This window comes from Myxine glutinosa, chromosome 6 (assembly GCF_964187855.1).
Source record: "Myxine glutinosa chromosome 6, kmMyxGlut1.1, whole genome shotgun sequence".
Lineage (NCBI taxonomy): Eukaryota > Metazoa > Chordata > Myxini > Myxiniformes > Myxinidae > Myxine > Myxine glutinosa.
The window spans coordinates 41,521,475-41,538,369 of record NC_136266.1 but is presented as its reverse complement, the minus strand read 5'-3'; the positions used below and the strand labels follow the sequence as shown (position 1 = coordinate 41,538,369).

The 16,895-nt window shown below is 41.2% G+C and overlaps 1 protein-coding gene across 2 annotated transcripts in view; it reads left to right on the top strand.

Moving 5' to 3' along the window:
- The window catches only part of LOC137429716 (SHC-transforming protein 1), a 169,865-nt gene extending 155,414 nt beyond the window's left edge, over window positions 1-14,451 (top strand). For both annotated transcript variants that reach the window (XM_068119889.2, XM_068119888.2), the window contains exon 14: window positions 11,559-14,451. In XM_068119889.2, coding sequence (XP_067975990.1) covers window positions 11,559-11,693 — 135 coding nt within the window. In that variant the 3' untranslated portion in view covers window positions 11,694-14,451. The remainder of the gene's footprint in view (window positions 1-11,558) is intronic.
- Window positions 14,452-16,895: the final 2,444 nt, after the last annotated feature.

Sequence of the window (16,895 nt, the reverse complement as noted above, 5' to 3'; positions counted from 1 at the left end):
CCACAGAACCCCCCCCCCCTCTATTTACATGAATGGTTTGGTCCATTCGCAAAGCCAAAGCGAACGACCACAGAACCCCCCCCCCCCCCTCTATTTACATGAATGGTTTGGTCCATTCGCAACGGCAAAGCGAACGGCGAACGGCTAAATCGCCATAGCTCGGTAAGTACTTGTCCGATTAATTTCAAACCTTGAAAAGGCACATCCTCGGGTCCCCAGCAATATACCTGGCAAGTTTCAAGTATATCGGACCGGTAGTTGTCGAGAAACAGCGGTCACAGACAAACGTACAGACGTACAGACGTACAAACGTACAAACGTACAGAGATTACTGGAATTATAGATAGATATATATATATATATATAATCGGGAGATTAAATCAGACGTGGACGTAGCTTCAGGACGTCGATCTTTAATTTTCGACAAGCTTTCGACCAAAAAAGGTCTTCTTCTTAGTCATCCCCAAGTTCAGCGGAAATGACTTCCGCTGAACTTGGGGACGACTAAGAAGACCTTTTTTGGTCGAAAGCTTGTCGAAAATTAAAGATCGACGTCCTGAAGCTACGTCCGCGTCTGATTTAATCTCCCGATTATTTATTTCATGCAAATGAGACACCCTGCTCGTACTGTGAAGTTTCTACTATTGCTCACAGTTATATATATATATATATATATATATATATATATATATATATATATATATATATATATATATATATATATATATAATAAATCTAACATGTGTTTACAATTCAAATATAATGTTTTGATGAGCATGTCACATTTCATCTCCAAAGCAAATGGTGAAATTTTGCAGCATTTATGAAAATGGACATGGACCAAATGCATTAATTTTCTAAAATATATAAAACACATCCTTGCTTGCTATAAGTATACTCCTCACAAGAAATTAAGCAACAAATGTTTTGAGGCTTCAATGGTTTTTCTGGTAAACAGATATGGACTCTATATACATAAGTATTATTAGTGGAAGTCAAAGTTAAGTTGTTATGCAAAAACAAAACATGGCTGTCTGAAAAATATCATGGAAATTGTCTGCGGCGCCAATCTCCCAATAATCACAGACACGCTGCCATTGGCAGAAATTGCTTTGACAATGTGTGTGACAACCATCGACCCGATACAAGCTTGTAAGTCAGATAATCCAGCTTTAAATAGCGACCTGAGAGAGGGTCTGGTGGAGAGCTACCCGATTGTTCCCAGGCACAGCTAGACTAAGCTATGATGAGCGGCCTAAGGAGGCACAACTTCATACATTAGAAACTAGAATGGCACTCGGTAGAGCACACACCTCTGACAAGCTGAACAGTTTACATTTTGAATCAAACTAATAGGTCATATCTGGATTCAGACATGAACGAAAAACGATTCAGCTTGTTCTTGTCACCTAACCAACTCATCCACCTAGTTTTGCCATAACTCGTCCACAACTTTTTGAAATATCATGCTACAGTCGTGGCCAAAATTATTGGCACGCTTGCACTTTTTTCAAATAACTCACAATTTTCTCGAAAAAACAAGTTGAAATTGACAAAAGTATTTGGTCTCCACAATTCTATATTTCACTGTTAATATTACAGAACCGTTGTTTTTGATTCAGTACTTAATATATCCTTTTAAATCAGAAAATAAAAAGAAATGGCACTGACAAAATTATTGACACCCAAGACAATATTTGGTAGCACCGCCTTTGGACAAAATAACTGCAGTCAAGCGCTTCCTACAGCCATGAATAAGCTTCCTACTCCTCTCTACTGGCAGTTTGGCCCACTCTTCTTGTGCAAACTGCTCCAGTTCCACCAGATTTGGAGGGTGCCTTATACCAACTGCTGTTTTCAGATCTCCGCAAAGGTGTTCAATGGGATTTAGATCTGGACTCATTGCTGGCCACTTCAGAACAGTCCAGCGTTTTGTGTTGAACCATTCCTGGGTGCATTTTGAAGTGTGTTTGGGGTCATTGTCCTGCTGCAAGACCCATGACTTTCGATGGAGATCCAGCTTTCTGACACTGCGTTGAACATTGCGTTCCAAAATGCCTTGGTAATCTCCTGATTTCATGATTCCATGCACACATTCAAGGTACCCAGTGCTGGAGGCAGCACAGCAACCCCAAAACACCACTGAACCTTCTCCGTGTTTGACTGTAGGGAAGGTGCTCTTTTCTTTGAAGGCTTCATTTTGTTTTATGTGAACATAGAGATGATGTGCTTTTCCAAATAGCTCTAATTTGGTCTCATCTGCCCACAGGACATTCTCCCAGAATGATTTTGGCTTGTTCAGGTGTGTTTTGGAAAACTCCATTTGGGCTTTCTTATGTCTCTCTCTCAGCAGTGGGATCCTCCTGTGTCTCCTACCAGAGAACCCCCTTCCATTGAGTTGGCGACGGATGGTGCGAGTTGAAACTGATGTACCTTGTGTCTGAAGGTCAGCTTGAATCTGTTTGTAAATTGATCGAGGTGCTTTCTCCACCATACGAACAACCCTTCACTGCAATCTTCGAACAAGTTTTCTCTTGCTACAGCGTACTGGGCAGTTGGCTACAGTGCCACAGGCCTTTAACATCCTGATAACATTGTGTATGGTGGACACAGGAACATCAAGGTCTCTGGAGATGAACTTGTAGCATTGAGATTGTTCATGCTTGGCTATAATCTTGTGTCTGACCTCCTCAGACAATTCTCTGGTTTTTTTTCTTATGTCCATGCTCATTGTGGTACACAGTGACACAAAACAGCAGAATGACTCCTTTTTCTCTTTTCAAACTGGTTGAATGAGTCATTTTTATATTGCAGGCACCTGCAACACACCATAGGTGAGTTTAATTCCAAAGTAAAGGAGAATCACCTGCTTGAAATCTAATTGTTTCTAACAACTTCTGAAAGGTGCCAATAATATTGTCTGGGCCATTTTAGGATTTCTGTGTGGAATAAGCAAAGATTTAGTCATTTTTTCAGCTTTTTTTGTTGTTTTTTTCGACTGTAGACCAAACACATACATATGTGGATACCAAAATATTTTTTTAATTTCAACAATTTCCTGGAAGAAATGGTGCATTTTTTTTTTTTTAAGTGCAAGTGTGCCAATATTTTTGGCCACAAACGTATATATCGTTTTTGGCCCCATCTCTCAATGGTGAAAAATCAATTTTAAAATTCTCGTATCCAGATCCGGATCTTCACCAAAATCTAATCAATTCGTCCTTGTCATACATCCAACCTGTCCACCAAATTTCATCCAAATCCGTCAACGTGAAAACATAACCTCTGTTCACCGTCGGTGGCAGAGGTAACGAGGCCGTTACAAGAGGAATGATCAAGTTGTTTTAAGATAATGAGGATATAGATAAAATAGATGCAGAAGAGTTTTTCATCGGAATAAACAGTGATAGCACCAGGTACCATGGCCTGAGTGTAAAGAAGAGAAGAGTTAGCGCAGTATTAAGGCAAGGGTCTTTCAGTCAGAGAGTAGTTAATGCATGTTGTATCTCTATAAAGGTTGTGGTAGCAGAAAGAGTTGATAGGTTTATATTGGAATCAGATAGGTACCTAGATGCATTGGAGATAGAGGAATACACGCCACAGGGATATTGGCAAGACTTGTAGGTACCTTGTGTGTGGATGGGTGATGCTTTCTGGAGTTGGTGCAGTTCAGGCATTCTTTGACTGACCAGGGCCACTTCCAATTGAAAAAGATATTGTAGGCAGAATTAGCAACCACAAACATACCTCACTCAGATCTCCAAAGCATGTTCAAAAAGTCTAGAGATCGTACAAGCCAGTCCAAGCAAGTGATGTTGTGGTCCTGAAGTGCAGCATTGACAACAAGTGCATGGTGTTGTTGGGAGTTGTCATCCATAAGGATGAAGATGGGACCTTACTTTTGAGCCAGATGGATGGCTTTAGGAGTAATAATCTAATCCCTTTGTCTGACACCAGTTATAGCACACCTCCAAGTGATGACAATATCAATTCTTAAACAACTTGAATGCCAGTCCACACCATTAAGTTTCCCTCACCAAACCGATCATGGTGTCTACCAGCACAATTGTCAAGTCACTCCCAACCTCGTCTCTATACTCGAGCACGTCCATCATTGAAGTCGAGGCAGAATCTAGATTGCATCGGTGGAAAGAACATGGCACCACTCGTGCATCCTTTAGCTTTGATGTTGTGTCACAAATTGCATATGCTGCTGTTGATAGCACTGTTGGAGGGATGTGGACCAGTGGTCTTCTGGACCTCATACCGCTGGCAGGAAACATGTTCTGAACTGTCTTTGTCGAAATGTTGATTGGCGATTGCTATTTGCAGGTCATACTGGAGAGATGTTGCTGTTAAAAAGGGGGTTCTTTCGAGCAAGAACGACAGGATGATAATTCTCACGATCGTGTGTAACCCTCAGTCGACCTGTATGAGGTCATCTCTCGTTGAACTGTCTACTCTGATGTTACTTTGTTAGTGCCATGGAAGTGTCACTGCCATGAAAATTGTGCTGGGAAGCAATGGCCGGCTGAGTTATCCCCCACTTGAACCGAAGCCAGGGCTCAACATTAACGGGTTTCCGGAGCACCTAATTTTAGCGTCGGGCACATAAATGTCATAACTGGTCGGACTTTGGATGCCCGGTTGGGCACCCTTGAAATCGCATTTAATGTACTTGAAATCCAGTTTGTATGATGAGATATCGCCAAATGTAGAGGTACGAATAATAACTGTCAAATGCACTACACTCGTATGTGGTCTGTGGGAAGATGCAGTGAACTTGTAAATACATGAACCAAGATGTCAAAACGATTGGATGATTACGATTCACAATTTGATGATCACCACTGAGCTCTATCCAAAAGAACGTACATTCTTACAATAAATCATGCTGGCGTTGAATGGAGAATATTTTTTATCACCAGTATGGTGAAGGTACATGAAGAGGCATGCATCAGTCAATGTCATAGTTTTGTCATTTTGGTCTTGCTCAGTTTCCTGGTCAAGTTTATTTGTTCAAAATATGCAACTGAGCATTTAGGGGTATTCCATGTATGAAAGGGGTAGAAGGTACCTGAAAATATTTAGTGGGCCATTGGTCCATTGCAAATTATTAAACGTAATTTAATCATAAAACTGTGGAAATAAACTTTTCTGAAAGTCAACTTACAGGGAGATATAACAATGTAATTACATCAATTAATACGCATGACACCAATTAATCCATGACCATGAAAAATTAATCCATGAAAATACCATGACATCAATTAATAATCTAATACGATAAGAGTGAAATGTGCCCAATTAGGACCAGGCGAGAACGATTGAGAACAATCAGAAAAACAAGTCAGAATAGACTGTCAATTTGGCTTCGTGCATGTGAAAAGACAAAATGTGGAGAGTGGAGCAGAAAGTCGAGAGGAGAGTGTTCCGGATGCAGCGGGAGGGACAAGTTGATGGGGATCGAGAAGAGAACGTGCCCTCCTGTTTGGCCGGCATATCAGGGAGCTCGACTGGTGCCTCTACATGTTTATTGTTGTTGAGAATACAAGGCTTATATTAATTCTGGTATCAGTAGAAGAGCGATGTGTTTTTAACATTGTGATGATGAAGTAAAATCGAAATAAATATTGGTTCACGAGTTATCAAGTGACCACTATATTCGTCATGTGTGTGCGTCTGTCTGTTTGTCTGTGTGTCTGTGTGTCTGTCTGTCCACAGCATAACTACCTGATATCATCCGATCTTGATGAAACTTGGGTGGGAGGTTGATATCATGATCTAGTTGTGTCCTGCCTAGAGTGGGCGTATTGCGCCCATTGGGGGCAGAGCCACGCCCGAAAAAGATGTCTTTTTAGGGGGTAATCGAGTTCAAGCTACATCTTCTCCAAGGGAGTTGGTGGAATCTGACAGGGGTTTCGGTATTTCGTTAGGCGAATGCCATGTGTCTAGTCCCATGGAGCTCGATTTTTCATTTTTTTTTTCAATTTTTTTTTTCCCCCATTCCATTTTTCACCGAATTTTCGGTATTGTGTTAGTGCCTCATAACTGATTAGTGCCTCATAATAGGGAAAAATGGAGAAGATTGTCATGGGGACCGCAAGGCTAACCCCCACTCTAGCAGGGAAAATGGCCTTAAAATGCATGTTGTTGTTGTTGTTGTCGTGTTATTTTTTGGGTGCCCAAAGTGAAATTTGGGTGGCCGACAAAAAAACAAAATATAAATAAATAGAAAACTGTAAGACTTATTTTCCATGACATTAAAGTTGCAAAAAATGAATATTTATGCAAACACTGATCATTTAAAAGTCCAAAACACATCAACCAACCTTTGTACAATAGAGTGACACAGAAAATGATAATTTATTAAAGAAAGGTAAGACAAGTCAGGAGACGACGATGGTTCACGAGCGAGTGGTATTCAATAACAAAGGACGGACTATAACCGAAACAGACCGAGGACTTGCCAGGAGGCTGCAGACTGCCGATCTGAGGGAAGAGGAATAGAGCGGCAGAGAGTGGAGTCATCAGCAAAGAGATACAGAAGATTTTCCAGAGAGTCGGAAAGATCATTGATAAAGACCAGAAAAAGCACAGGGCCCAGCACACTGCCTTGGGGAACTCCAGCCTGAACGGGAAGGGGAGATGAGAGAAATCCATTCAGGGCCACACGTTGACTATGACCAGAGAGGAAGTCCGCAAGCCATGCATGGAGATTTCCATGGATACCATAGGAGGAGAGTTTGGTGAGCAGAGCTGGGTGCCAGACCGTATCGAAGGCACATGATATGTCAAGGGAGACAGCTCTGATTTCCTGTTTGGCATTGAGGACCTCCATCCATTGTTGAGACAGCAGAAGCAGCATGTCCAGAGTAGAGTGACCTGGTCCGAAACCAAATTGATGATCAGAGATCAAGCCATTGGAGAAGAGGAAAGATTTCATATCCGAAGCAATGATGGATTCCATGACTTTGCTGATAATTGGGAGCAGGCTGATTGGTCTGTAGTTGCAAGGATCTGTTTTTGCACCTTTTTTGTGTAAAGCGGTAATGTTTGCTGATTTCCAGGATGCTGGCAATGACCTTGAGCAAAAGATAGGGTGAAAAGAACAGATAGAGGGTGAGATAGAGCGGCAGAGCAGGATTTTAGGACCCGTGGGCTGATGCCATCTGGTCACGGGTCCTAAAAATGTTTGCATAAATATTCATTTTTTGCAACTTTAATGTCATGGAAAATAAGTCTTACAGTTTTCTATTTATTTATATTTTGTTTTTTTGTCGGACACCCAAATTTCACTTTGGGCACCCAAAAAATAACACGACAACAACAACAACAACATGCATTTTAAGGCCATTTTCCCTGCTAGAGTGGGGGTTAGCCTTGCGGTCCCCATGACAATCTTCTTCATTTTTCCCTATTTTCTGCATCTCTCCTTGTTACCCCCTTGCCCGCATTTCTTCTTCCACCATCTTTAGCCAAGTCTTTCTCGGTCTTCCCCGTCCTCGACTTCCTTCTACATTCATTTCCATCACTCTTCTCAACCAGTCACTTTCATCCTTCCTCAACACATGACCAAACCATCTCAACCTGTTCCTCTTCGCAGCATCAATCACAGGCTCTATTCCCATCATCTTTCACAATTCGTCATTTGTCTTCCTCTCTCTCAACGATACTCCACACATCCACTGAACCATTCGCATTTCCACCCTTTCCAGCCTTCGTTGCTGCTCTACGTTCATTACCCATGTCTTGCTCCCATAAATCATAACACTTCTCACACATGCAGCATACACCTTTCCCGTCAACTTCAACGACACTCCCCTCCTCATCAGCACGCCACTCAGTTCCCGAAACTTCTTCCATGCACATCTCACTCGAGCAACCGTTGCCGAGTCTGATCCACCTTCTCCATTCAGCATGTCTCCGAGGTAGCAAAATGTTTTCACACCTTCCAGATTCACGCCGTCTCCAAGATCCAACTCAACATTTTCTCCATCTGCAGCTCCCTCTGTGCACACCTTACATTTGAATGTAGCTGCCACACTGGTTAATGACCCTCTCAGACAACTACATTTTTGATGAACCCATTCAGCGCACATTGTACATTGAATGGAATTCACTCCGACAACATTCCTGCACACAGCACATGGCCACTTCCCAGTTCTTTCCACCTCACCACATGCTTTACCACTTGCCATCACCTTCGTCTTTCCGATATTCACCTTCAGACCTTTTGTCTCCATACATTCCTTCCACTTGTTCATCTTTTCCTTCAGTCCATCCATACTTTCCACAATCAACACCAGATCTCTTTTTGAGGCAATGTTTTTTTATGGCCAGATGCCCTTCCTGACACCAACCAAAAAATTACACTACAAACCAGAATATCACAACACAGAATCACATTTAATCAAAATCATCCGTCCACAAATTTTTGAGATATCCTGCTATATATAGTTTTTATCCTATCTCCCAATGGTGAAGAATCACTTAAAAAACTAGAACGGCACTCAGTTGAGAGCATACCTCTGCCTGGTTGGCCATATCACACTCAATGGTGAAGAATCAGAATTTCGTCAAAAATTAAATAATTCTCATATCGGAATCCATACTCAGATCTTCACCAAAATCGAATCGATTCTTCCTTGTCACAAACACAACATGTCCACCAAGTTTCATCTAAATCCATCCATAACTTTTTGAGATATCCCGCAATGTATAGTTTTTGGCCCTATCTCCCAATGGTGAAGAATCACTTAAGAAATGTAATAATTCTCATATCCGAATCCATGTTCAGATCTTCACCAAAATCGAAACTATTTTCCTTGTCAGACACCAAACAGGTCCACCAAGTTTCGTCCAAATCCGTCCACAACTTTTTGAGATATATTGCTATGTATCTTTTATGGCCCTATCTCCCAATGGTGAAGAATAACTTTAAAAATTCTTGTAGCCAGATTCGAATCCGGATCTTCACCAAAATCTAATCATTTCGTCTTTGTGACATACGCTACATCTCTGCCAAATTTAGTCCGAATCCGTCCACAACCTTTTGAGATATTTTGTTCACAAACAAACAAACAGGGGTGAAAACATAACCTCCATCCACCTTTGGATCCAGGTAATTATACTAGCTGGATCCAGATCCTCAATTCAAAATTGAATCGATTCTTCCTTGTCACTCACACAACCTGTCCACCAGGTTTCATCCAAATCCGTCCATAACTTTTTGAGATATTTTTTTCACAAACAAACAAACAAATGATAAATCGGACAGAGACCGAGAACTTGCCGGAATGTACTTTTTTATTGGCCATTTTGGATCATTAAAAGTAAATAATGACCTCTGCCAAAGTTCAAACGATGTGGGTTTAATCTCTACATGAGAGAATTCCACATAGCTATTTGGGCGGTGTATATGCTAACAGATCGCTGTCTCCATCGATCTTGCCAAGGCCGTAACACCTTTCGGCTCAAAATCCTTTTAACTGTTGACTTGGTAGTTTTTACAACGAAGGAAACACGTATCGGGAGTACATACGACATAGCAATTGTGAATGTGACAGCTCTGAGGCGTCTTTCGCTTCGCATCGCAGTGACGGTGAGCACCAATATGGCGGCTGTAAGATTAAAATCTGGCTTCAAGCCCCCTCACCACCCAAAGCCTTCAACCAGACATATTAACACGCTCCTCCCCCTTCATTCCCATTCTTCAAAGCAAAGCGGTAAAAATTGTTGTATTGCCATTATATATTACTAGCAACGGGCTTCAATTGGGAGGCGCAAATGATTGGGTGACCATGGTTTTGGGTGACCTTGAGCTTGACCTTGAGCCTAGAGAGTTAAAAATTGGGCACAGTCTATTCCAGGGCAAGGCAAATATGTGTGTAAAGTATGGCGATGCAAGTGCAACGATGTAGACGTAGTACTGCGCAGAAACAGACAGACAGACAAACAGACAGACAGACTAGAAATCGGTTAGAGACCGAGGACTTGCCAGAATGTACTTTTTTTATTAGTAAAAAAACAATTTTTGACCTTGAGTTTGACCTTTCAAGGTCACTCAAGGTCAAAGGTCATGGTGCCAAATGAAATGTCGAATGTGACTTCCTATATGTCAGTAACAGTAAGTGTATGCGTATCTCTTGTACTTTTAGAGTTATAGTGGTTTGAAATATATTTTAAATGAAAACTCGACCCCCCTGATTTCACGTTTTGGGTGACCTTGAGCTTGACCTTGGGCCTAGAGAGTTAAAAATTGGGCACAGTATATTCCAGGGCAAGGCAAATATGTGTGTAAAGTATGGCGATGCTATGTGCAATGATGTAGACGTAGTACTGCACACAAACAAACAGACAGACAGACGGACAGACAAACCAACCAACCAACATACCTGCCGGAATTTTTTCCGGCAAGTAACAAACCAACCAACCAACCAACCAACATACTTGCCGGAATCTCTTCTGGCAAGTAACAAACAGACAGGGGTGAAAACATAACCTCCATCCACCTTTGGTGGCGGAGGTAATTATACTAGCTGGATCCAGATCCGGATCTTCAATTCAAAATTGAATCGATTCTTCCTTGTCACACACACAACCTGTCCACCAGGTTTCGTCCAAATCCGTCCATAACTTTTTGAGATATCCTGCTCTATGTCGATTTTAGCCCTATCACTCAATGGTGAAGAATCACTTCATAAATTAAATAATTATCATATCCGAATCCACATTCAAATCTTCCCCAAAATCGAGTCGATTATTCTTTGAAACACACTTCTCCACCAAATTTCGTCCGAATCCGTCTGCAACTTTTTGAGATATCCTGCTATGTATCTCTCAATTAGATATACTAGGGCGTGCCCGTACGTGGGTGCAAAAAAACATGCGTGCAAACAACAACAACAAAAAAAAACTTTGAAACCACGTGGCAGTAACGACCACAGAACCCCCCCCCCCCTCTATTTACATGAAATGGTTTGGTCCATTCGCAAAGCCAAAGCGAACGGCTTGCGAGTACGGTAGAACCCCCCCCTCTATTTACATGAAATGGTTTGGTCCATTCGCAAAGCCAAAGCGAACGGCTTGCGAGTACGGTGACCATACCTTGGGAACCACTTGTCCGATTAATTTCAAACCTTGAAAAGGCACATCCTCGGGTCCCCAGCAATATACCTGGCAAGTTTCAAGTATATCGGACCGGTAGTTGTCGAGAAACAGCGGTCACAGACAAACACACACACACACACACACACACACACACAGACACACACACATACACACAGAGATTACTGGAATTATAGATAGATTGTTTATATTTTTTAGACATTTGATATTTATTATATTATATATGTTAATTAGATATTAGATGCAATTAGATATTTTATTTATTTTATTTGGAGGCCGTTTTTGGCCTCCACAATACATTATAGAGATATTACATGACGGTTGGAAGAGTTGTTTTGGCTTCATCACATCTTTGATATGAACATACTGAACATCTCTCTTGACATTACACTATGTGCCTTGCTTTTTTGTTTTTGTCCAACAAATAGGTTCGTACCAAAGATCGTGAATTTTCCAACGTTTCTCACCTGATCACCTACCACCGTACCAACCAGCTGCCCATTATCTCCTCTGGGTCGGAGCTGTGTCTGCGACAGCCGGTGGAACGCCTTGCCTTCGATTGACTTTGTCTAGCAATCTTCATTGACAATCCCAGCGGAATTGTTTGTTGGCTTCTTATCATTCACGTACATATATGTTCTCATCCTGTGGATCTCCAAAGACTTGTTCTTCCAGGTCATTCTTACAGTGAGACCTTTGGTTTGTGAAGTGGCAGGGTTGAGTGTTCACGATAAACTTTGCTGTTTGATCTTGTTCTATTATTTGTACTATTGCACTGCAACTCATCAATGCTGTAAGTTCCGCAAGAAAGGAAAGTCTGTCACATGTTGGGCTTTTTAACCGTTTCCCCCTATTCTGAGTCGTTCACTGCATTCATTTCATTCTTTTTGGCAGTTCTAAAGGGTTTTTCTATCCTTTTTCTTTCAAAGCGTATTTCCATCTCAAATTTAATAGGCATTGGGAACTGTTTATTAATCGCAATACGACTCCACTCCTGCATATTTAATACAACCTTCCGGCTGTGTTGGAATAGCCAAAAGCACATTTGTATTGGCAAGATATATCAGGGTCACGATTTGATGGGAATTGATGTTTCACTGTGAAAGTTGTGAATTTAACAATAGTACTAACATCGTCTGTTTATCTCCCCACAACCTCCACACACTGCTCCCACTTCTTTACAATCACATTTTGAAAATTAGGGGAAATAACTCAAATTCTCACTGTATTGTTCCATTTTTTTTGAAACTACTACTGGTACTACTTCTAATTTTATGGCCCCAATTATTCCCACCTTTCTGTGGGTTGGCTGCAGAATGTTTTTGGGGGTTTTGGCTGTCCTTGGCTCAGCTGGCCAGGCCTGATGCTCGACTGAAGGTTTTTTTGATCAGTGTACTGGTAATAACTCGCATACTCTTCTAGAAAGACACCGTGGGATCTGTGACGTCACCAACTAACGCTGACAGGTGGTACACCAGTTGAATGTCCATCTGAGGGACAGCGCACACATTGATGGTTCACCCTGCCCGTGAAACACCAGGATGACTAACTGGGCCTAGATTCAAATCCAGGCTAGACAGCTTTGAAGAGAGTGTGCGGACCTCTAGGCTATCCAATCAGGCCAGAAATTGATCCTTTTTTATCCTCGTATTTGGTCTTCTGGGATACAGCATGGGATCCTCCATGTTTCAGATTGACGTCCGAGGTCACCCACTTTACAAACAGTAGCTCTCAATTCTAGGGACTTCTTGAGTGGGTACAGTTGAGCAGGTTGAGCAGGTGTAGACAGACTTTTATACTTTTGCGGTTGCTTCTAAATGAGTTTCCGGCTTTCGAAGTTTTCGAAACATTAACTTTGGAGATGTTCCATGATGGCTCTTTCCACCGAAATGAATGTAAAACAAGAAAATACATCTTCTTTTTTTTTCACAAAGAAACTTTCTTAAAATTGGAATTCCTTGTCAAACAAGATTTGTTTATTCCCAATTAACAATCTCGTTGGCTTTGCAAGACGTCTCATTACTGACTAAGTTTCTTGAGTGCAATTTTCCTTTGTCCTTTTTATATTTGACCATCGGTCATAATATTTGTACCCCCAGGTTAAAATTAATTAATATCTGCTTACTGATTGAGTGTTGGAGAACTGGCTGAAGGAATTGGTCTTCATGGCTTGACTTGAATTTGTATGACGAGTTTTTGAAAAGCCAACTTTTCTGGTTTAACAGTAAATATTGTAGGTAAGAAAGAGGTTGCTGTGTCAATGGATGCTGAATGGGTTGCTGCGTTGATCCTCACATCTCCCACAGCCGATGCATTAAAAGCAAATGCAAAACACAGATCTGCATGGTAGGTCTTCACTGTAAACCTTGACGATGTTATATTTTTATGCAGTTTTACATGTTTCCGAATCCTACGTGTGCGTTCCTTCGCCCAATCTTCCGATCCCATAACTTTTCCGTCAGCATTTTGGGTAAGAGGTTTTTGGGAAATGTAGAAAGAAAACTTGCATCTTTTACTGCAAAACTCAATCTAGAACTCTTATCGCTAACGACGGATGTCTCACTGTTTTTGGATTAATGAAAAGGCACAATACTATCCATGTACGCACGTTGCAGAACACAGGAGGAATATCACCGGATTACGACACGACTCGAACCGTTTGTTCTACATCATGTCCTCAAAGACGACAACGTTCACCATGACTGGTTGATGTTGTACGCGTGTTTTGTGCATGTGATTTCAAGACGACCATTTGATGGACATCCAGCTGTGATTTCTATTGCACAATCATTTCCCTAGTAGGTGTAACAAAGCAATGTTTCCGGTTAATACAGGTGCCGGTCTTTTGAAAATAAATAAATAAATAAATAAAAATAAGTCCATCGAGCTCCAGTTGAGGTCACGCTGGGCTGTTCGTAGAATCGAGAAAGAATGGTCCTTACTGTTTCGTGCTGAAACAAATTCTAAGATAAAACAATAGATGATATCCTTGTTGAACCCTTGTATGAGAAAAGAAAGAATGAATGGATTGTGATTCATCATCTAGTTTTGAATGTTTGGTGATCATGTTAGTATCACATGTTTAAGGTGTATTTTTTTGTGGTTCTTTGTCATTTGCTTCATGCCAAAGGTGTTTGGGTGCATTTCAAAAAAAATGTATTTATATTTTTCTACTCTTAAAACACGTGAATTTTTTTTTTCTTCTAACGGTACTCTGTAATTGGTAATCACCACTGGAGCTATACCATACTTACGCAAATTGCTGTTCATATGTATTCTGTGGTTTGTGTTTTAAACAGCTAATAAAAAGCCTTAATTGTTGCTAGCAGCTGCCATAAAAAAAATTTTTTTGTGAGGATTGCGGTTTGGGTTGGGGTTGTAGGGTTGGGTGTGCATATTGGAGGTTGGTGGTGAATATGGAGTTGGAGTTAGAAAGTGTGAGTGTAGATGGGGTGGGTGAGATTGGAGGGTGGGATGTGGGTGTTGGACTTTGAGGATGCGGTGTGGATGTGCGCATTAGGGTTGCGGTTGTGTGTGTGAGGTTTATGAGTTTGGAGGGTGTGGGGGTGAGAAACGTAATTCTGGTCGCTCGGGTGAACAGTGTGAGACCGGTGAAATAGCTTCGAGGTCATGTTTGCCTGTATGGGAAGGGTTTGTCTGGAATCATCGATTTATACACTGCAGGATTTAAGGATCATTCATATCAGGAGAGGATTATTCAGACTCGTTCAAAGAAGTACAGGCAAGCAAAAAAAAAGAATATGAGAAGGATATGGCCAAGAATATTAAACATAATAACAATGTCAAGTACTCCCAATGGGGAACAAAAGCAAGCATGATAATGATGACATCATCAGTGCAGTGGTATACCAGTATAAATGTTTTAATCGAATACGTCATCCTAAAAATCTGAAATTGCATGCACATGATCAATGACCCATTTGCATTGAAATATTAAATTTATGACATCCTAGGTCATATGATTTGGCAGCCATATTGGATTGAAGGAAAATATGAAATAGGGGAAGGTGGGGCAAAATGGCACACTTAAGCTTTCTTTGAAATTTTATCCAAAATGATGCAGTATATCTGAAATCAGACAGTGTCTTTACAATCATTATTCCATTATAAATACACAAATTACTTGGTATTAGAATCAAATCAACCATTCACTGGTGAGAACCAAAGACCAAAAATGTGCTAAGTGGGCCATTTTGTACACCACGTTGGGCAAAATGGCCCCCACATATGGGGCAATATGGTCACCCCATTGAAAAACATAATAATTACCCTCAGAGTCACCAATCAAAACACTTTGAACCTGAAATAATATTTATTGTGAAAAATTACAGACTACAAGGTGAGATTATGCACATAATTAGGCACAAAAGTCACAGATGAAATTCACATCTTCTTCATCCACACCTGCACAACCATCATGGGCCCAAAGACGACAGACTGTGCACTTTATCCATCCTTCTCCTATCACACTATAACTTTCCCGGCAGAATAAGCACATTGTTCCATCATCATCCTCAGACTCGCTAGATTCTTCTGGTGCCGTAAATATAGCCCGTTTACCCTTCACTATCTTCTTTTTTGGCTTTTCTGCAACTTTCTTTTGCTTCTGAAGTTTTTTTTCAGCTCTCTGCTTTGCCTTCTCTGCCTTCTGTGCTTCCTGTCTTTTCTTTTCTTCAGCTGCATCAGCAAGTCGTTTCTTGTATGGGCTTGATGTTAAATGCTCTGACATTGACCTTTTTGATTGACGTGTTGTAGGCCTACCCTTAGCAGGAGTAGCCTTAGGTGGGGGACTGATTTGAAAGGGTGAAATGAACTCCCTACTGGTGCTTGCAACAGCAGGTCTTGGAACAGCAGCATGTCTTTGAGTGTTACCAATGGGTCTCACAGCATTTTCGGGGCCTCTCACAGCATTACCATTAGGTGCAGGACCATCAACAGGTCTGGTACCCCACGGGCCATTTTACCCCAGGGAAATGGACCGTTTTGCCCCATGAACGACCTCCATGAAAACCTGACATCATTGGAAACCACATGTACTGGGCAGAATGTTTCAAAGGTCAATTTTAGTGACTGACTTATACTCTAAAAGCATGCAGTAACACTAGGAAATATGAGTCACTCTGTCACCACAAACACAATTTTCTCACATACCTACCGATAGATCCTAGTAGGTGTCAAAATGTTGGATGGTTCAGCTCGAGTTCAAGACTGGATAGGGATGGCCACCATGTTGTTACTTTCTGCTAATCCACAAAGGAATGTTTTAACATGAACAGCCACAAGATGGCAGCAGCTGCTGGTGGAATATACCAAGGGGTCCATATGACCCAAGGGGTCCATTTTGTACCACTTTCCCCTAATAATATCTGAAACGGCCGACCCAAATGATGCGAAATTTTGCAAATGTCATCTGACACCATTGTTGCTTATAGTTTGAAAATGATGACGTTGTAGGTCACGTGGTTTGGCAGCCATCTTGGATAGAAAAACGAACCTTATCCGATCAACACGAAACTTCACAAACATTATCCCATACTCATACGTATGCAGAGCGTACATTTTTGATGTCATATGTCACGTGATTTGGCAGCCATATTAGCTTGAAAGCCGATATTAAAAAAAAAGAAGTCCCTTCTCCAAAAACGCTTCACCGATCGATGTGAAACCTGTCCTGTGGTAAAAATGTGATACTTCAAAACAGCTGAAGGGATTTAAAGCAAACTTATTTATTTTTCGGACAGTGA